The 18907-nt window shown below is 52.0% G+C and overlaps 6 protein-coding genes across 6 annotated transcripts; 2 read left to right on the forward strand and 4 right to left on the reverse strand.

The window, feature by feature from the left end:
* Positions 1–221: 221 nt before the first annotated feature.
* BDZ99DRAFT_431285 (uncharacterized protein) lies at positions 222–1580 on the reverse strand (the record flags this gene model as incomplete). The annotated part of the gene is made up of 2 exons (XM_033717283.1): positions 222–762; positions 1074–1580. 2 exons carry the CDS (start codon positions 1578–1580, stop codon positions 334–336), a joined length of 936 nt encoding a protein of 311 aa, XP_033584260.1. The 3' UTR covers positions 222–333.
* On the reverse strand, positions 1557–7730 carry BDZ99DRAFT_431291 (uncharacterized protein). The gene is made up of 3 exons (XM_033717284.1): positions 7151–7730; positions 3445–7098; positions 1557–3397 (listed from the first exon to the last, which is right to left on the reverse strand). Exons 1-3 carry the CDS (start codon positions 7447–7449, stop codon positions 2014–2016), a joined length of 5337 nt encoding a protein of 1778 aa, XP_033584261.1. The 5' UTR covers positions 7450–7730; the 3' UTR covers positions 1557–2013.
* Positions 7731–9106: 1376 nt separating this feature from the next.
* BDZ99DRAFT_457045 (putative chitin synthase 8) lies at positions 9107–14999 on the forward strand. The gene is made up of 2 exons (XM_033718600.1): positions 9107–9675; positions 9731–14999. Exons 1-2 carry the CDS (start codon positions 9368–9370, stop codon positions 14925–14927), a joined length of 5505 nt encoding a protein of 1834 aa, XP_033584262.1. The 5' UTR covers positions 9107–9367; the 3' UTR covers positions 14928–14999.
* A 388-nt stretch (positions 15000–15387) lies between these two features.
* On the reverse strand, positions 15388–16447 carry BDZ99DRAFT_457046 (ubiquitin-like protein). The gene has a single exon (XM_033718601.1). The coding sequence runs from the start codon at positions 16426–16428 to the stop codon at positions 15709–15711; it is 720 nt and encodes a 239-aa protein (XP_033584263.1). The 5' UTR covers positions 16429–16447; the 3' UTR covers positions 15388–15708.
* A 774-nt stretch (positions 16448–17221) lies between these two features.
* Positions 17222–17575, forward strand: BDZ99DRAFT_374402 (uncharacterized protein; the record flags this gene model as incomplete). The annotated part of the gene is made up of 2 exons (XM_033714919.1): positions 17222–17428; positions 17486–17575. Coding segments are annotated over 2 exons (297 nt in total), but the record flags the coding sequence as incomplete, so codon positions are not given.
* A 31-nt stretch (positions 17576–17606) lies between these two features.
* BDZ99DRAFT_565066 (uncharacterized protein) lies at positions 17607–18810 on the reverse strand. Its single transcript, XM_033727430.1, has 2 exons — positions 18175–18810; positions 17607–18116 (listed from the first exon to the last, which is right to left on the reverse strand). Exons 1-2 carry the CDS (start codon positions 18356–18358, stop codon positions 17701–17703), a joined length of 600 nt encoding a protein of 199 aa, XP_033584265.1. The 5' UTR covers positions 18359–18810; the 3' UTR covers positions 17607–17700.
* Positions 18811–18907: the final 97 nt, after the last annotated feature.

The following is an 18907-nucleotide window of genomic DNA, read 5'->3' on the forward strand; positions in this document are numbered from 1 at the left end:
ATTGAGATCCATTATATAAAGGGAAGCCAGTCGGCGCGGGTTACACTCTGCTTGGGCATGCGATTGCTGGTCACTTTAAATTGGGGTGTTTGTTGCATGAATTTGACGTGGGGCGTAAATAGGGGACTGACTCCCGTTTGTGCTTCCAAACAACCCGTAAAGTACGAAAAGAAGGTATGGATCAGGCACCTTAATTGATGTCAAGTACATTAGTCTTATTCAGGTCATGTAGATAGCGCGCTGGGTTGGCTTCACTTCCAGTACCGAACCACCTCCCGTGTACGCATCTCAGCCATCTCAGTCTCATCGACCTCTCTCGCACATGTCTAAGAACTATCTATGCCGAACTAGACTGTAGTACACACTCCTCACCATCGTCCTCTGGCCTATAACCTTCTCATCTCTCTCACACAACTCCTCCTGATCATAAGCCGGACACCACACCATTCCCCAAATCCTGACCCCCTCGCCGCCTTTCGAAACTGACCCATCTGCCCCGGCCACGCCCTGACCCAGCGCTATCTCGCCCACGGTCTTGAAGCCTAGTTTTCCGTATAATGCGTGCCAAGAGGCGGTCGTAGCCTTGAGCCAGATAGGGGCGTGGGTTGCGGCGGCGAGGGATTGGAAATGGTGGATCAGATGGGTTGAGAGGCCTTGTTTTAGGTTAGAGGGAGAAGAGAAGTGAGGGGTGAGGAGGAGGGGAGTAATGGGAGTAATGGGACTTATAGAAGAAGTAGAGACATAGAGGGGGCTAACCCTTCCCTCGGTGCTCTTCCTTCGTGCAGAGGTTGAAGATGCAGTAGGCTTTCTTAGTGTGGGTTCGCAGTGTACGGAATTTGAGAGAGGCGATTTGGGAGGCATGCGCGGGGGGTGTTAGTGTGTGGTGAAGAGACTAGGTAGAAATAAACCCGCTCTAGGATGTAAGTATATGATGCGTAGGGGAGAGATAGAAAAAACAGGTGGAGGTCGTGTGCATATGGTACCCCTATTAAGGGCTCCTCTATTGACTTTAAAAGAAATCGTGCAATATATAAAGAAAATAGTAGATACGGAGGATAGAAAAGCACACTCACCCACACCCCATTTACCCCCAAATTCCAGGCCACCCCAAACAACCCACTCTGCACCAGCGTGAGTGGATTATCCATGCTCTTCCCTGGCGCCATCAGCACGCCTACACAGCGCCACCCGTCTGCCTCCGCAAACGACGCTCCGTTCAGTGCAGCAGCTGTGAAGACAGCGTTAAAGAGCATGTGGCGAGAGGGATCTTGCTTGAAGGGTGACAAGACATTGAGTAGATACGTAATCACAGGGGGTCCGTGGGCGAAAGGTCGGCGAAGACGGTGACGCTTTGGGAGAGGTAGTCTGAGTAGGGTTGTTAGTTCATATGGGAGGTAAGGGAGGGGGACATTAACGACCTTTGCCGCTGGTTGTGATGGCGACAGAAGATGAGGGGGCTTGCTCAGCCATGTTGCGTTGAGGGAGCGTGTATATGCGTTACATTCACAGAGGAGTGGGGAAGACTGCGGAGGAGAGTTTGATGGCTGCTTGATCTTCTGGTCTTTTGAGGGGGCAACCATTGGTATTGGATCGGGTACTCCGAGTACACTATGTGAGAACCGTGTGGTCTAACACGGGGCCCAGGACCAGAGGTCATACATAACGAAACGGCCTATTCCCAAGGCAATGTGCACCAGTAGAATTGGTAAACAAGAGCAGCAAAATCACCAAGCCTAAGAACAGCCATAAAGTGTGAAAGATCCTCATATTTAAGCTAGATCCTCCTTGAGCTTCGTTCCTATTATTACCACGAACCAATATGCAGTTGTAGAGAAAGACTCCATTTTGAAGACCAGGCTCGAGTGCCAGATGTAGAAACCACTTCACCTTCCAGCCCTGAGATCCGGTAAAACTCCGAAGTAAAAGAGAAAACATACAAAGAACACCATAGATGCAATGCCTATTCACCTGAACTGACCTCACTCAACGCTTACTAATCCGTGACTTGATGCTTTACATGTTCGCAAGCTCGTGATCAATCGCCTGATCCAAAAAGGTCCGCCTCTCTCCGCTCAATTGAGTCTGCAACCGCTGCTCCGTGAGCGCCTTCAACTGCTTCTTGGTAACATTATCCATGTCGACCTCCATCAGACACGCCTGGATAGCTTCCACAATTTGACCGTCCGATGGCCCATTTATCATGTTTTGGAAATTGGCAGTGCTGCCAGGTCGAGAGCCGCCGAATCCAAGTGGACTGCGAGAACGGCCGATTGGCGGCGTCGATTGCATGGCCATGAGGTTGTCAGAGCTCTGGAAGCCCATGCTTGGTCGCTGGCCGTACGGCGAGGCCTGGTAGTGGTCGCTCATGCCGCCCATGGACATCAAACGCCCGTCGGCTCCTGGTTGCTGTTGTTGTTGCGGGTTATCTGTGTACCGAGAGAAGTTGGAGTAGTGAGATGCCCGTTGCTGCATGCCGACATAGGGACCCGGAGACTGTGGTGGCATGTGCGAGATGTGGTGCATGTTGGACATGATGGTCGACTGGGGCTTAACGGATGAGTAGACGGACTGCATGTCGTTCATTTCGTAACCGTCATCGTCGTAGGTGCTGTGCATGCCCTTCTCGGAATGCGCAGCAATAACTCCACGACGACCAGGAAGAGAATTCTGAGCCGCATAGTCATCCCACGACTGTAGGGGAACACTTCTGGAGTCATAACCTTCCTCCTCGACAGCGACCAATTGCTTGTCGCCTTTCTCTTCGAGAACGACACGGGTATTTCCCCACGAGAAGTCGTCTTGTTTCCAGAACGAGTAGACTGGCAGGACGAAAGAGTAGATCGGGAATGCCATGATGTAAATAATCATCCAGCCGATGTGTTGCCACTGTCGCTTGATGATGAAGATGATGGCCTGTAATCCGTACACAGCCGCAATCATGATGATCGAAATCATTGGGAATTGGCCAGTATGAGATGCGACCAAGTAAATGAGATAGGCGAGGTAAATGCAGGTAGCAGGGAGAATGATTGTTCCAAAAAGGTCGATGAAAACGACGAATCGCATACTGAAGCAGCAGAATCCACACATGTCCTTGATAAAAACCAGTTCGGCCAAGTTGTGGATTGTGGAATTGATCCAACGACGCCTTTGGGAAAGAAGGATGCTCCATGTCTCAGGGGCGGCTGTGAGGGCGTACGCATCTGGGACGAACTTGTACGACATCGAGGGGAAGTGTTTTGTCATCAATGTGGTCAAGTACCGATCTTCACCGAGAGAGAGTAGGTTCTTCTTGTGTAGTGTGTCAACCTGGCAGTCGGCGTACTCGCGGATAACGGCGTCAGAAATGATGAGTGGTTTGCCCTTGTCTGCGGTACGAAGACGATACATGCAGAAACTGATGTCGTTAGCGTGGCAACTACAAGAAAGTAGGGGAGAACTTACCATCCAGGCAAACAGGTAACACTGCCGAACAAGCTTTCAAAGGCCTTAGCCAAATGATGGGAAATGTAGTATTCGTAAACCTGAATCATAGTCCACCAACTTCCTTCCTCGTTCTCTAGACTAGTTTCACCACAGATACCAGCGATCTTCGAGTCATTCGCGCAACTTGCGACCAGGCGGTTCAGCGCATCCTCTTTTACCATAGTATCGGCGTCGACCATCAGAAGATACTCATAAAGCTCTGGATCTACACCGATGATGTTGTTGATTTGGTGAAACATTTCCAGTTCTAATGGACTCATGGGAGCCCGATGATGGACGCGGTTGAGGAAGCTCATGAGCAAGATTTGAGAGTCTCGTTTACCGCGGTTGCCAGGCTTTGCTTTGCGTTGTTCGGATTCCTTGCCTACTTTGACCACGACAATATACGGCACGACGTTGCCTTCGAACTCGTAGAGACCAGAATACACTTTTCCATAGTTGAGTTGTTCGCTGCCCATACCGACCGAGTGGAACGGCAGAGCAGGAGGATCAACCTTGGGATCGACACCAAGAATATCAAGGACGATTTTCGGCGTCGGCCTGTCGTTCCCACCGCCGACGATCATACCATCACAGATGACGCAGATGAGCTTTCGTTTATTGTCGTAGTTGAGCGCAGTCAGAGAGTCCAAGCCCTTCCTTAAGTGATCCTCGCCTTCCGTGTATGCTGGTACTTGACAGATGACGAATTTATCTTGAGTGGCTGGCCTTTTCCTTGAACCGAGCTGTAGAGCAGACAAGAACTTGACAAGGATGACGAGGCAGAGGATAATAGTGAACGCTAGAAGAATCCAATTATTGACTTGACACCTGGCGGACTTGCGGAAGTCGGTTTTGCCGACATAGAAGTAGTTGTCAAGGCATTGCTGGTTGGCCATCTGAGCGGTTTCGTTGAGCTGATTCTGAAATTGGCTCGTAATGTCGGTACCCGCATAGTCCGAAACAATCGCCTCTAGTTTATGATCTAGGAACCGGTACGAGTCAAGATTGTCCATCAAACTGAGAGTGTGGTAGTAATCGGTCAGATCGTAGACCTTGTCACCCATTGTGAACCACATGTGATTGTCGTTCTGCCCCTCATTCTTAATCTTGTTGGAGTCCCAGACCAGGTCGCCCTTCTTGAACTCATTCATTTTAGGAATGAAGACGTTAGGGTACCAATCATCTTTGTATAGTGCGCTTGTCCGATCTGGTGACAGTGAACCGGAGATATGCTGAGCATTCGAGTTGGTGATGGTAGTATTTGGGAATAAGACTAGGAGCTTGTTCTTGACAAGATTAGGACAGGCGGTAAAGAGCAGGGGTACAATGTATTCGTCGACGTTTGTGCCAGCGAACGGTTGCATTTGATCCTGGGTAGTCTCGATACTGGTGTCACTGTGCTGTCGTTTCCAGAACTTTGAAAGGTCGTAGACGTAACCGTGGTGGCTGACCCAATAATCATTGTCGCCCTGATGGTAGGAAACTTCCTTGTTGTCCCAAGCCTTGTTCCACCTGGGGCATAGCAGGTGGCCGAATGCAACAATGTAAAAGATGATAGTGGCGTTCATGAGAACGATGATCATGATCAAGACTATCTTCTCCCGCCACGCCATACGAACATCCGGTCTCTTCATGCGGCCGACGTAGCGTAGGAGGGGAGACGGAATCCACCCAGCCAGAACCCAGACGAAGAAGATCCAGATTCGCCTACTGGTGGTAATCTTGTACTCTTGAATAGTCTTGCCTTCGCCAAGCTCATCGTCGCCGTAGGAAATACCTTTTCGTTCGTCGCCCTTTCCGCCTAAGCCGTAATCTCCAGGCCGGGTGCTATGGTAAGTTGGTGCTGCAGTTGGCGCGACAGAACGGGCTCCCAGGGCACTACGAGCTCCGAAAGTTGCTGTGCTCTGTTGACGTTGTAAGAGGTTGTCCCGACTGCCTTGGGGGGTGCCTTCCGCAAATTCTGGGCCGAAAAAGCCGCTGCCCATCCCGGGGCTCTGTCCCGAATAACCGCTTTCAAGACCACCAGCACCAACCATGTTTCCAAGAATACCGTTCGAGGATGCAAGCTCTTGAATTTTCAAATCGAACTGTGTCTCGGCTTCCCACCACGCAGCCTCTCTAATCCAGATGCGGCTGTCGCCTATAACTACTTCACCGTTGCTCCATCCGCGTTCCAGAATCCAGTTTCGAATTCCGTCCTTGCCGTCGAGGCATCCCAGGTCCTTGTATCGGATATGAAACTCCTCAACATCAAAGTCAGCAGTGAAGTCAAGATGACGATTGCGGCGGTTGGCCCACTCTGGAAGTCTCCAGTCACGAAGCTGACGGGATACGACAGCGGCAGACCAGGACCCAGAAGCGGAAGCTGAGAGTGAAGCAGGAGAGTCATCGGTCGGGTGGAGTGCCAGTTGGTACCAAACCCGACTACTCGCAATTGTTGACTGCAGTTCAAAGCGGTTGAACTTGCCGAGTTGGACACCTTCACCTCGCACAGGCATGATGATGGATTTCATGAAGTTGTCGTCTTCCGGAATGTCGTAGGCGATCTTCTCAAGGGTGACCTCACGTCGCTCGCGTTCATGCTCTCTCTGGCGCCCAGCGGGACTGGACAAGATCCCAAGTTCGGGTTCACAGGCTTTCACGGCCTCTTTCATAGCCTCGATGACGGAAGACCCCGCAGGCACTACGGTCACCCCATCTTCCTTCATCTCGGCGTTGATGCCTTCAGAGTCATCAAAGACGGTCTTCAGAGCAATAGCCTTGCCTAGATTCTTGCTGGGAATTTCAACAACCGTTATGTTGACAATGTCCCCATCTTCCTCGGAAGGTGGAGTCATCATGCCAGGCTCGCCAGAATCACTGCCCGAGGTATACGCGACTCGCGCTTCGATGATGTCTTTCCGGATGGTAGCATTGGCACGGGAGAGAACCCAGTCTACGACAGCTTCGTAGATGCCAGAGAGAGCCATCTCACGGTCTTGAGAAGACAATTTCTTCATGAGAAACTCGGGGTTAATGTCCATAAGAGCTCCAGCATCCTCGCAAACGTCTTGTAGCACCTCCTCATCGACGAGTATCCCGAGAGCATTACCCAGTTTGAGCAGACCTGTCAGAAGGGAGATCAAGTTTGAAAGCTCTGAGCCCACGATGCCGATGGCCTTCAAATTATCCCGGAAGTCCTCGGCGGCCGCAGCATCGTCTGCAGTTGGCAGATAAGAGGGTGGAGAATAAGTTCCGGACCTGTTGAGAAGGGTATATTGGGAGTACGGTTTCAGATCGAGCCACTCCCTTTCCTCTCGTGTAGCGGAGCTCGACTTGAGGTAGTAGAAAACGTCAAAGGCACGGAAACCTGGCTGTGAAGGGATATTGAGTAGACCTTGCGTAGTGTCAACCCCGGCGGTTGAAAGTTGGATGGTTGCTCCAGCTAACGTGCCAGTGACAGTTCCCATAGAGGAAATGGTGAAAGTGGCACCAAGAGCTGTATGACGCGGGTAGGAGGGATTCTGCGGGGTGACGCAGTGCGTGAAAGCCTTGAGAATGTCCAGGGAGGTGTAGAAGCTTGCGGGTATAGACAGTGGAAGCGCAGAGATGAAAGGGGCGAAGGCAGAGGGTGTAGCCTCGTGAAGGGAGCTGTGAGCAATTAGTTAATATGTGATGAGGTTTGCAAAAGAAACGAACTCACCCTAGCACAATACACCCGTCCTCTGCTCTACGTCGGGCATGCTCCCAGGCTTTCCGGCCTAGTTCCATGTCGACTGTGCCACCAATGCGGCCATCTGCCCCAACGTTGCTGGCATTGACCCATGTATTCACGACTAGGCTCGTGCTGGCCTCAAGGTAGTATGGCTGGCCGGATGTATAGTTCGTGTGGAGGGCATTGAGAAGTGTGGTGGTGGAGACCTGAGTCGAGGTCGCGTTGGAAGGACGTGGAGCTTGGGACAGGTTGGAGAAGGTCGACATGCGGTTGTTGACGAAGCTCATGTTTGCGAGCTGCAGAGGCACGTGGCCCGCTCAGCTGCGAAGAACGCGTTGTTCGCGATTGATGGTGGTGTGGAGGTCGGGGCAGTTCCCAGTGGTGTGCTCAAGGAAGGGGTGGGAGAACGAGCGTGGTGTTTTGCCGGGCAACGGGGATCGGTGACCTGGCAACGAGGGCAAGCCGGTCAAATTAGAGCAGGTCAAGAAAAACGAGAGGACGAAGAAAAGTGTGCAAAGCGATGGTGGAGTGAAGACAGAGAGGGGATGAGGTAGGAGGGAGACGTAATGGTGTGGGCAGGATGTTGTTGACGGCGGGTGAGCGAGAGTTGCATTCATTCCCCTGCTGTAATTTACGACCCAACAAGCTAGCTCCAGGAGGCGGGCGGTGGCAATTCCTCCCGATTAGCAACAGATGCATACAACGGCGTCGACGATTTCCTGCGGGTACAGGGGTGCCATCGCTCTATTTTTGGCTCCCAGCTGCCCAGCGCCGTGCCGTTTACGCAGGCCGTGTGAATCGCTGGCTGACCGTCAGGCAGTCCAATACTGTCTGAGGTGGCCCGCAGAGCTATCGGGCTTGTCAAAGCTGCCATCTACGAATTTTACAGCCTGCCAGAGGACTTCAGGCCGTGTTAAACACGCGGACAGAAGCACAGAAAGAGAGTGGAGATGCCACGGCTGTAATGCCAGAGGCGTGGATAGTCAACTATGGGTGCAGTGGACCCTTAGATCCATCGCCCACGGTACCAGCAATATCTGCATGCTTGTCTCTACGACGGGCAGTTGCTTCTCGAAGTGCCCAGCGTGGATTTGGTGGCAAGTAAATGGGCCGCCGTGTTTGCAATGGTGGTCCCGCGGCCGCCCGCGCCCCTGAACTGTTGAACTTCTCGGAGAGCCGAAGATGAAACTTCCTGGCGCCCCTCTACCCACTGCCAGCTGCTGCTGCGGTATCCGCTACGCTGGAACTCAGCGCTGCTCACGCTGGCCATGTCTCTCCCGCGTCGCAGCACAGCGAGCCAACGGCGCGGCCTCTAGAATCGTTGATGCAATCCAGCTCTGATGCATGAACCATTACCTACTATGTAATACGCTAGGCCGCGCAGCGATCTTCCCCAGAATCGACCACGCGTCCGTCGCCCACGCCGCCGGCCTCGCCCTGTCGATTGATTTTGACTCTCGAGTCGGCCGACCCTTCGTGCTGTTCCGTCGATGGAGCTCGGCAACTGGCGATCGGGGCATGTGGATGCTGGAGCTGCGCCTGTGTGGGATGATTCAGCACTACCTAGCAATCACGCCAGCACTCTAATTCCAGAACAAGTCTTGTCGTGCGTACTGCCACTGTTTGGCTTGCTTCAATGCATTTTCAGGAGATAGGAGCTCTTCACTTTGGGCTATGTGGAAACTCGTTGAAGCACCCCAAGCAGTGGCAGACAAGTGTACGAGACCGAGTGCTTGATGAGTGTGCCACTTTTCTCACGCCCAGCGAAGAAGCTCGTATTAGGCGTGCATCAAAAATAGAATAATAAAATACACCATACCCTTGCACAATAGGGGAGGTTCTAGCGCCTCTCGCCGCACGGGGCAACGCGGTCCTATTGCGAGACCTCACCACTAAGTTGCATTGTGATCACTGCTGCTGTCCACACACACCTCCCCTCCTCCCCAACACCACTCTCGGCTCCCTACCCTCGTTTTTGGACCCGTTCTACCATCTTCACAACACTCGCTGATTGTGTTTTGAATTCTACGCTCCGGAGTCACCCTCGTGTTTTTCTTGCATTCCACAGCGTGTTGTTTGGCCGCTGCCCCTTGCCAACCGCTTCTATCGACCTCAACATCACGACTCTCGTCCCCACCATACTCCGCTGGTCTCCCTGGTAGTTTACGCTCGCTCGGCGCTCCCTAGGGGACGCATTTGCCCACAATGGCACACCAGCAGCCCCTAACGGGCGGCCACATGCCTCAATATGCGCAACCCTCGCTGCCCGCGCTCCCACCACATCTGCAATCCGATACCCACCTGACGGCTCACCTTGCGAGCCGCTTCCACGCACATCTTCCTGTCGCCAATCTCTCGTCGCACGCCATAATAGCACTAAACACCTACACAGACTCGTCACTAGGCCCAGATGGAGGGAAAGAGGGCAGTGCAATGGCCGCGGCCGAAGAACTTGCTCTTCGGGCGTGGACTCGGCTGGGTCATCGCTCTGAAAGCCAGGCTGTCGTTTTCCTGTGAGTATACTGTCTTGTGATGATATTGCCCCTGCGAAAGCTAACAAGCGACCAGTGGTGAATCAGGTGCTGGCAAGACTACCATCCGCGCCCATCTTCTTACAGCCTTGCTCAACTATTCGTCGACGCCTCTGTCGAGCAAGTTGTCGTATGCTGCTTTTGTCTTCGACACGCTCACAACCACGAAATCTCTCACAACCCCACGGGCCTCCAAATCAGGTCTCCTGTTCGAACTGCAATATGAAACATCCACCTCCATGCGTCCCACGTTGCTGGGTGGCAAAATTCTAGACCACAGGCTCGAGAGGAGTCGTGTTGCTTCAGTCCCCACTGGAGAGCGAAACTTCCACATCCTCTACTACCTTCTTGCTGGGACTAGTCCTGCAGAAAAGGCTCACCTGGGTCTTGATTCGGTTGGAACTGTAGCGAACGAAGCGGGCGCCAGAGCATCGATGACCGGTGGTCAGAAGCGCTGGCGATATCTCGGCCACCCGACCCAGCTGAAAGTCGGCATTGACGACCACGGAGGTTTCCACCACTTCAAAACAGCGCTGAGGAAACTTGAGTTTGGCCGCAACGAAATTGCTGAGATTTGTCAAGTCTTGGCGAGCATCCTTCACATCGGACAACTGGAATTCGTCAAGAGCCAATCTACATCGCCTGCTGGTGCAGATAGCGGCGGGTACTCCCACGAGGGAGGAGAGGATGTTACCACCGTCAAGAACAAGGATACGTTGAATCTGGTCGCAGCATTCCTAGGCGTGAGCTCGCAAGCTCTTGAACAGAGTCTTGGATACAAGACGAAGACGCTATATAGGGAGCGTGTGACTGTCATGCTCGACCCTCGAGGTGCACGCAGTAACGCCGACGAACTTGCCCGAACGCTGTACTCTTTGCTCGTCGCCTATGTCATCGAGCAGATTAACCTAAGGACTTGCGCCATGGAGGAGACTGTTGCCAATACCGTATCCATTGTTGATTTCCCTGGCTTTGCCCAAGTATCCGCCACTGGTTCAACTTTGGATCAGCTTCTCAACAACGCGGCTGCCGAGTCACACTTCAATTTCTGTCTGCAGAGCTTCTTTGGTCGCAAAGCTGAAGACATGGAAGCGGAAGATATCAACGTCCCGATGACTGAATACTTCGACAACACAGAAACGGTTAGAGGACTGCTCAAGCCCGGTAATGGTTTACTCGGCATTTTGGACGACCAGATGCGACGCGGAAAGACGGATGTGTCCTTCCTGGAGTCGCTCCACAAGCGTTTCGATGGGAAAAATAAGTCCATTGTTGCGGGCAGCCTCACAGCCGTCCTCCCGGGAAGCAATTTCCCTACTAAGAACAATGCCGCGAGCTTTACTGTACGGCACTTCGCCGGAGATGTTGATTACTCGATCGAAGGGTTGCTTGAGGAAAACGGTGAAGTCATCTCTGGTGATCTGATGAACCTCATCAAATCCACCCAGACTGATTTTGTTCGTACATTATTCGGCCAGGATGCTCTCAAAACGGTCACGCATCCAAAGGAAAAGTCCGCCATTGTGCAAGCATCTGTTAGCTCAAAGCCTATGAGGAAGCCTAGCATGGCAGCGCGTAAAGGTGGTCGACCAGAAAGACGAGGAACGCGAAAAGCCTTGCCATTCGACGAAGAAACGTCTGACCATGACTCCAAAAGCATGATCAGCAATCCCAACGGTGGGGAGACTGCTGGTAAACAACAGGGCGCGGCTGCGCAGTTCTTGTCCTCCCTGAACAACATTACGAAATCACTCGGTGCCAGTGGAGTCAACTCCTATTTCGTTTTCTGCTTGAAGCCAAACGACCGGCGAATCGCGAACCAATTTGATAGCAAATGTGTACGAACCCAAGTACAGACTTTCGGCATCGCCGAAATAAGTCAGCGACTACGAAACGCCGACTTCAGCGTCTTCCTTCCGTTTGCTGAGTTCCTCGGTTTCACCGAAGGTGACACAGTAGTAGGCAGCGAGCGTGAAAGGGCCGAGATGATCCTAGAATCGAAGCCGTGGCGAGACAATGAAGCTAGGGCAGGATCTACGGGAGTCTTCTTGAGCGAGAGGTGCTGGCTAGAAATCGCCAACATTGATGACATTACCTTACCTGCACGCGCAGTATCGACCGACGACGGAGAGGGCTTCCTTACCCCAGGAAATGCTGCTAGAGGATTTGGTGACTCTCGAGTCCGTCTCTTGAACTCTAATGGCAACTCGCCGGGCGCCTTTTATCACGACGACAAAGCTGGAAACTACTTTGGTAGTCATGACGTTGATGCTCGATCGGAAGCGCCGTCCGGGATTACGAATGGCGGCGACATGTTCCGCGACCTTGAAACCCGGAAGGAAATAGACGAAAAGGTCCAAGAGAAAGAGCTCGAGGAAGTCGACGTGGTGCCCACATCTGGTAGCCGCAAGCGCTGGATGTTTGTGGTCTGGTTGTTGACCTGGTGGATCCCTGATATCCTCGTCAAGTGGATCGGCAAAATGAAGCGGCCCGATGTTCGAACCGCATGGCGTGAGAAGGTTGCCATCAATTTCCTCATCTGGCTCAGCTGCGCTCTGGTGGTGTTCTTCATGATAGGCTTTCCCGAACTGATTTGTCCGACTCAGCACGTCTATTCAACCGCGGAACTCACATCGTTCAATGGGAAAGGAGGCCATAGCTCTTACATTGCCATGCGTGGTATTGTCTACGACCTCGGATCATTCATGCCTCACCACTATCCATCAATCATACCACAAACCAGTCTCAAGAAGTACGCTGGCACCGACGCAACCAACCTATTCCCTGTCCAGGTTTCCGCTCTCTGCGATGGTGCCACTGGCAAAGTGGATCCAGCTGTGCAACTGAACTACAAGAACACCAACTATACGAGCTCCGTTAACCTTATCAGCACAACTGACAACAATGCACGATACCATGACTTCCGATGGGCCACCAACGATTCTCGTCCAGACTGGTGGTATGAGCAACAGATCTATCTAAAGTCGAACTACATGAAGGGCAGAGTTGGTTTTAGTCCTACGTATCTGAAGACGTTGTCGAAAAAGGGTAACTCCATCGCTTACATGTACAACAAGGTTTATGACTTTACTTCGTATATCCCAGGAGGTCGCAGAGCTGAATTTCCCATTGGTACAGACGCCCACAGCGTCGATACCAATTTCATGTCGCAGCCCGTTATCGACCTGTTCCAACAGCGGTCGGGTAACGATGTCACGAGGCTCTGGGAAGCAATCGATCTGCCAGTCGACGAAAAGAACAGGATGAAGGTCTGCCTTGACAACCTGTTCTATGTAGGAGATCTGGACACGCGAAGCTCTACCAAATGCCTCTTCGCCAAGTATCTTCTTCTCGCCATCTCTATTCTTCTCGTTAGTGTCATCGGATTCAAATTCTTGGCAGCTCTTCAATTCGGAAAGAAGAATTTACCGGAGAATCTCGACAAGTTCATTATTTGCACTGTCCCAGCGTACACCGAAGACGAGGACTCGCTGCGTCGTGCTATCGATTCAGCCGCCAGGATGAAGTATGATGACAAGCGCAAACTCTTGGTCATTATCTGCGATGGAATGATTATTGGTCAAGGCAACGACAAGCCAACTCCCCGCATCGTGTTGGACATTCTCGGCGTTTCTGAAACCATGGACCCTGAACCCCTCAGCTTCGAGAGTTTGGGCGAAGGTATGAAACAGCATAACATGGGTAAGATATACTCGGGTCTCTACGAAGTCCAGGGACACATTGTACCTTTCTTGGTCGTTGTCAAGGTCGGAAAGCCTTCCGAAGTATCCAAGCCTGGAAATCGTGGCAAGCGTGATTCTCAGATGCTTTTGATGCGCTTCTTGAATCGAGTCCACTACAACCTTCCCATGACGCCCATGGAGCTCGAAATGCACCATCAGATCCGCAACATTATCGGAGTCAACCCCACATTTTACGAGTTCCTACTTCAGATTGACGCTGATACAGTCGTGGCTCCCGACTCGGCCACGCGATTCGTTGCGGCATTCCTTCACGATACTCGGCTGATTGGCATTTGCGGTGAAACGTCTCTTACCAACGCCAAATCGTCCCTCGTCACCATGATGCAGGTCTACGAATACTATATCTCCCACAACCTTACCAAGGCCTTCGAGAGTCTGTTTGGGTCCGTCACTTGTCTTCCAGGTTGTTTCACCATGTACCGGATCCGCGCCGCCGAAACTGGAAAACCCCTCTTCGTTAGCAAGGAAGTCGTCGAGGCGTATTCAGAGATTCGCGTCGACACTCTTCACATGAAGAATCTGTTGCATCTTGGCGAAGATCGATACCTTACAACGCTACTCCTCAAACACCACTCCAAGTACAAGACGAAGTACCTCTTCCGAGCACATGCTTGGACCGTGGCCCCGGATAGCTGGACTGTGTTCATGTCTCAACGTCGTCGCTGGATCAACTCGACTGTGCACAACCTCATCGAGCTTATCCCCTTGCAACAGCTTTGCGGATTCTGCTGTTTCAGTATGCGCTTCATTGTCTTCATCGATCTCCTGTCGACCATTGTCCAGCCTGTGATTGTGGGTTATATCGTTTACCTCATCTATTTGGTGATCCACAATCCAAATGTCATTCCTGTGACAGCCTTCATTCTGCTCGGCGCTATCTACGGTCTGCAAGCTATCATTTTCATCTTGCGACGCAAATGGGAGATGATAGGCTGGATGATTATCTACGTCCTCGCAACACCCGTTTTCGCCTGCGGTCTCCCCCTTTACGCTTTCTGGCACATGGACGATTTCTCTTGGGGCAACACGCGTGTTGTCACTGGTGAAAAGGGTCAAAAGATTGTTATCACCGACGAGGGCAAGTTCGACCCCACCTCGATTCCTCACAAGAAATGGGAAGAATATCAGGCCGATCTGTGGGAAGCCCACACCATGCGTGATGACGCATCGCAGGTGTCCGGTGTCTCCTATGGTACGAAACGTTTCATGCCAGGCCCTGGTTCTGTTGCTGGCTCGGACTATGGATACCCGCCGTCGAGGCCAATGTCGCAACTAGACCTGCCGAGGTTTGGAAACAATTCACGAATGAGCCTTGCACCCAGCGGGCTTGGGTATTCGGATATGGAGATGGCGGATCTGAATCTCCCAGCGGACGACCTCATCCTAGCGGAGATCAGGGTCATTCTTTCCAATGCAGACCTGATGCAGGTTACAAAGAAATATGTAAAGAATGAGCTGGAGCGGAGGTGAGTCTTTCTATCAGTTTTTAGTCTCGTATCACTTTTACTAACATCAAAGCTAGATTCAATGTGGATCTGACGCCAAAACGTGCATTCATCAGCCACGCAGTCGAATCGCTGCTTGCTAATGGAGTCTGATCGTATCCACATCATTGCCACATGGAAAAACCGGGAACGAGCGTTCCAGTTACTTACATTCGGGGGCTGGAGTCTCACTTCTCGGAACCTAATAATCTGGCTGAAATCCATATTTCCCTCCTTCAGATTTCTCAATTTCTGGTGGGCCGGCGTTTGGGAACGGTGTCAGTCTTTATTTTAGTAGATTTGGTAATATTTGGGGGCCTTTACAAGTGCATTCGTGACTACAAGGAATTCTGCATTTTTTGGGCGAGGCTTTGAACTTTCAAAATGGGGAATGTAAGAGGGGCTATTCGCAAGATGTTTAGCGCATGCGAGGCGTAGTATCTGCTGGATATGGTGCATAGGTAGTAGATAATCAAAATCAAGGGGGATGATCTATACCGATGACTTTTGACGATTGTGTGCTTCCTTTTGTTACTTTTGATTTTGATAAGTGGAGTACCGTGAAGAGTGGTACTCTTTGCAGTATTTGAGCATTAATCGAACATCTCGAGCATACCCCTTTCCCAAGTCGCATATCCATCTAGTCGACCAACTTGAGAACCGGTCTGCCCTCTGCTCCATAAGACACAGAAAGCCGCATCCCATATCCCCAACCTGCCTCTGCCTCTCCCTCTCTCGAGCACTCCCTGGATCCCCCAAAGCCCGACCTAATCCCCCGTATCCAGCTCCAAATCCAACTGCACCCCATTGCTAACCCCATAATCCTCGAGCGTTAACTGATCCTTGAACGGCCGCTCCCCCTGCCTCTTCAGCATAATCTCATGCGCCGGCCGCCCAATCCGCGCCGCCACCATCGCCTTGAACACCCGCACTGGATCGGACGCGAGACACGGTATCTGCGCTTTCGTGCCCAGCCGGTCGTTCACCGTCACGATGATCATCGGCTCATTGCCGGCTGCTGCTACAGGCGCGGGCTTTTCCTTCTTCTCTTTGGGCTTGGAGGGGCGATCTGTGTCGCGGTCGCGGTGGGGACGGTCCTCTCGCCGCCTGTCGCTGTGGACGTTCCTGTCCCTATCTCTGTTGCCATCCCGATCCCGCTCGTCTCGCCGTCCCGCGAATCGGTCTCGATCTCTGCCGTCGCGTCTGTCGTCGCGTCCTCCGTCTCTGCCGTCCCTCTCGTTGCGCTCTTGGCGATAGCCGCGGTTCAGCTGGCGGTCGTCGCTTCGGCTGCCATCGTCGTCGCGGCGAGTTTGCTTCCAGCGGAAGCCAGAGGCGTTGTTGTTGCGTGGGCGGCGGGGAGGGCTTCGGGAGCGGCGACGGGGTAGGGGGGAGGTGGATTTGCGGGGGGGAGGCGGTGAGCGAGAGCGCGACTTGGCCTTTGTGGTAGGAGCTGCGGTGGAGGTAGCGGGGGGAGGTGAGGGAGACATTTTGGGAAGTGAGTGTTAGATTTGGAGTTGTGAAGGCGAAGTTGAACTGAAGCTGAAGTAAAATCTCGAGCTTGGGCCACGTTTAGGGCTGAATGTTTGGGACGAGCGATCGCTCAACACCAAAGCTGCATCACGACTTTCCCTACCACCGTCACAAACCACCTCAGACGTTGCCTTCTGAATGCACAGACTTGTGAATATGAGTCGCACTTTAATCTGCACTTTCCGTTTTTAAAGCACTACCAACTCTACATCCATCAAACCTCCATCATGCCTACACTATCCGCCCTCCTTACCCTCGATCCTCTCACCATACTCGCACACTTTACCTCGCCGCCACAGCAGACTCTCACGACTTACCGGCCCACATCGACGACCGTCTCTTTCTCCGTATCTACGCGCCCAGTTCCGCGTACCCTAGCCGCGCGTCTCTTCTTCTCGTTATCCCTTCTCCTGCGAATATTCCTTGGGGTATTGGCGTTAGGGCTCCTTTGGGTGAAGCTACCTAGTGAAACAATCGGAGGGGCCATAATACATGCTCCATTGCTGGATGCGTGGGCCTTGGAGAGTTGCTTGGGCGTAGTCGCGAGTGGAATAGTCCAGAGGATACCGTGGATTTGGCTTGTTCCAGGTGTACTCACTGTGCTGTGGGGTGTTTGTCGGAGGGGGTATACCGGTACGTTATATTTTTTAGAACTCAGTGCAAAACCTGAAAGAATTCCAAGTCTTTCTGTCTCGACCTTTATTTCACAAGCCCTAAAATGCAATAGCGCCGCTGACTTCGTTTCGTATTCAAGAGGAATCACTACTCGTCCTAAGAGGACTGGGAATCCAAACCTCGACGTCTTCACCTACGTACTTGTCTACCCCCACCACGCGATTCATACCCACAACCTCAATTCAAGATATATTCATCCACGAGGCCTTCAAGGGATTCGAGGTTAGGTTCTATCTTGCCATTGTAGTCGAGGGAGAGGAGGATGTCGTCGTGGTGTTTCCAGTACGTATATATTTTGCAATAATCAACCGAAAGATGCCATACTAATATCCATCATAGAATCTCCTACCAAGACGTCAAATCCTCGAAGAAGTGTGGAGAGGAGCTAAATCGTGTCTGTACGAGCCTAGGTCAAAATCAAAGTCATAATACGCAATTCCTTCACGAATTATTGTGATCTGATGTGCAATTCGCCTCTGCTTGATACTACTACCTGCAGAAGAATACTCCCCTTCTCAGCCTATCTACTACTCAGTGCCAAGTAAGGTACAAACTCAGCCACCAGGCACGCCCACACAAACCCAATACCCCAACCACATATTCGTGCAATCCGCGCCCACCGACGGATTCCACGCCTCGAACGCCTCCACCGTAAACTTATACCCAAAACTCGCTACAATACTAATACACGTATCGCCCTTAGCAACCTTGTAGAAGTTGTTACAAGTCGAAATCAACCCAGGCTGCGTCGGCGTCGGTTTCGGAACCACAGGCGTTATTGTCAATGTGCTCGTCGTCGATGGCGGCGTTGCATCATCTACGGCAACGCAGACCCAGTACCCGGCGAGTATGCCGCTGCAGTCTGCACCCACGGAAGGGTTCCAGAAGTAGAATTCGGCAAAGCTGATGCTGTAGCGGGCGGCGATAGAGAGGCAGGTGTCGGAGGGTTGGACTTTGTAGAAGGATATACCTAGGTGAGGGTTTAGTGAGGGGTGGGGAGGGAAGAGGGTGGCTTGCGGTACGCATACAAGAGCTGCTTAAGCCGGGCTGGGTGGGAGAGGGGATGGCTGGAATGGCCGTGACAGCGGCATTGGCGGAGGTTGTGATTGCTGCTGTTGGAGTGGGAGTGGAAGTGGGATCGTCCCGTCTGTGGAAACGAGGGTCTGCGAGGCAGACTGTTGCGAGGAGGCAGAGGACAAGTACGATACGCATGATATCTGGGATGCTTTTGGAAGTAAATGCACTGGAGTTGCAGCAAGAGATATGATGAGGATAACCAAACCCTTAAATACACTTCTTCTAGTGGTAAGGGGATCACTAGATTGGATGCAGCCATAGTAGCCTATTTGGCAGGCTTGTGGATATCAATGTAGCACAACTTCTGTCATAGTCGCTCAAGGGGATCACGAGTCTTGATAGATACTTCCGCATGTTGATCGCTGCAATACCCAATTGCACATGATCTCGAGAATTTGACATTGCTGTTCCACGAGGGCATCACGAGAATGACAGAACAGTGGAAGTAATGGAATTACAGCAGAAAGCGATGTTGTGTACAAAAGGGGAGGGTCCGTCAATTCCCGAGAAATAGTAACGTACTACAAATGAACAAATGATGGAGTAAAACACCTGAGACTTGAGGAAGAGATGCATGAAGAGGAAAGTATTCTACGACGTAACGATGGCACTCAGTCAGCGAACAGCCTGCGTTAACGTAATCCACAAGTTAGTGGCCCGCACAAGCTAGTGGCCCACCCAACT

This window comes from Mytilinidion resinicola (genome assembly GCF_010093595.1).
Source record: "Mytilinidion resinicola strain CBS 304.34 unplaced genomic scaffold BDZ99scaffold_1, whole genome shotgun sequence".
Lineage (NCBI taxonomy): Eukaryota > Fungi > Ascomycota > Dothideomycetes > Mytilinidiales > Mytilinidiaceae > Mytilinidion > Mytilinidion resinicola.

Excerpts from the sequence above, each read along its gene's own strand:
- BDZ99DRAFT_565066 (XM_033727430.1), bottom strand. The coding sequence starts at position 18,358 with ATGCGTATCGTACTTGTCCTCTGCCTCCTCGCAACAGTCTGCCTCGCA. Across the intron at positions 18,117-18,174 it reads GCCCGGCTTAAGCAGCTCTT|GTATATCCTTCTACAAAGTC; the intron begins GTATGCGTACCG and ends ACCCTCACCTAG.
- BDZ99DRAFT_431291 (XM_033717284.1), bottom strand. The coding sequence starts at position 7,449 with ATGAGCTTCGTCAACAACCGCATGTCGACCTTCTCCAACCTGTCCCAA. Across the intron at positions 7,099-7,150 it reads GACGGGTGTATTGTGCTAGG|CTCCCTTCACGAGGCTACAC; the intron begins GTGAGTTCGTTT and ends AATTGCTCACAG. Across the intron at positions 3,398-3,444 it reads GTTACCTGTTTGCCTGGATG|TTTCTGCATGTATCGTCTTC; the intron begins GTAAGTTCTCCC and ends TAACGACATCAG.
- BDZ99DRAFT_457045 (XM_033718600.1), top strand. The coding sequence starts at position 9,368 with ATGGCACACCAGCAGCCCCTAACGGGCGGCCACATGCCTCAATATGCG. Across the intron at positions 9,676-9,730 it reads AGCCAGGCTGTCGTTTTCCT|TGGTGAATCAGGTGCTGGCA; the intron begins GTGAGTATACTG and ends ACAAGCGACCAG.
- BDZ99DRAFT_457046 (XM_033718601.1), bottom strand. The coding sequence starts at position 16,428 with ATGTCTCCCTCACCTCCCCCCGCTACCTCCACCGCAGCTCCTACCACA.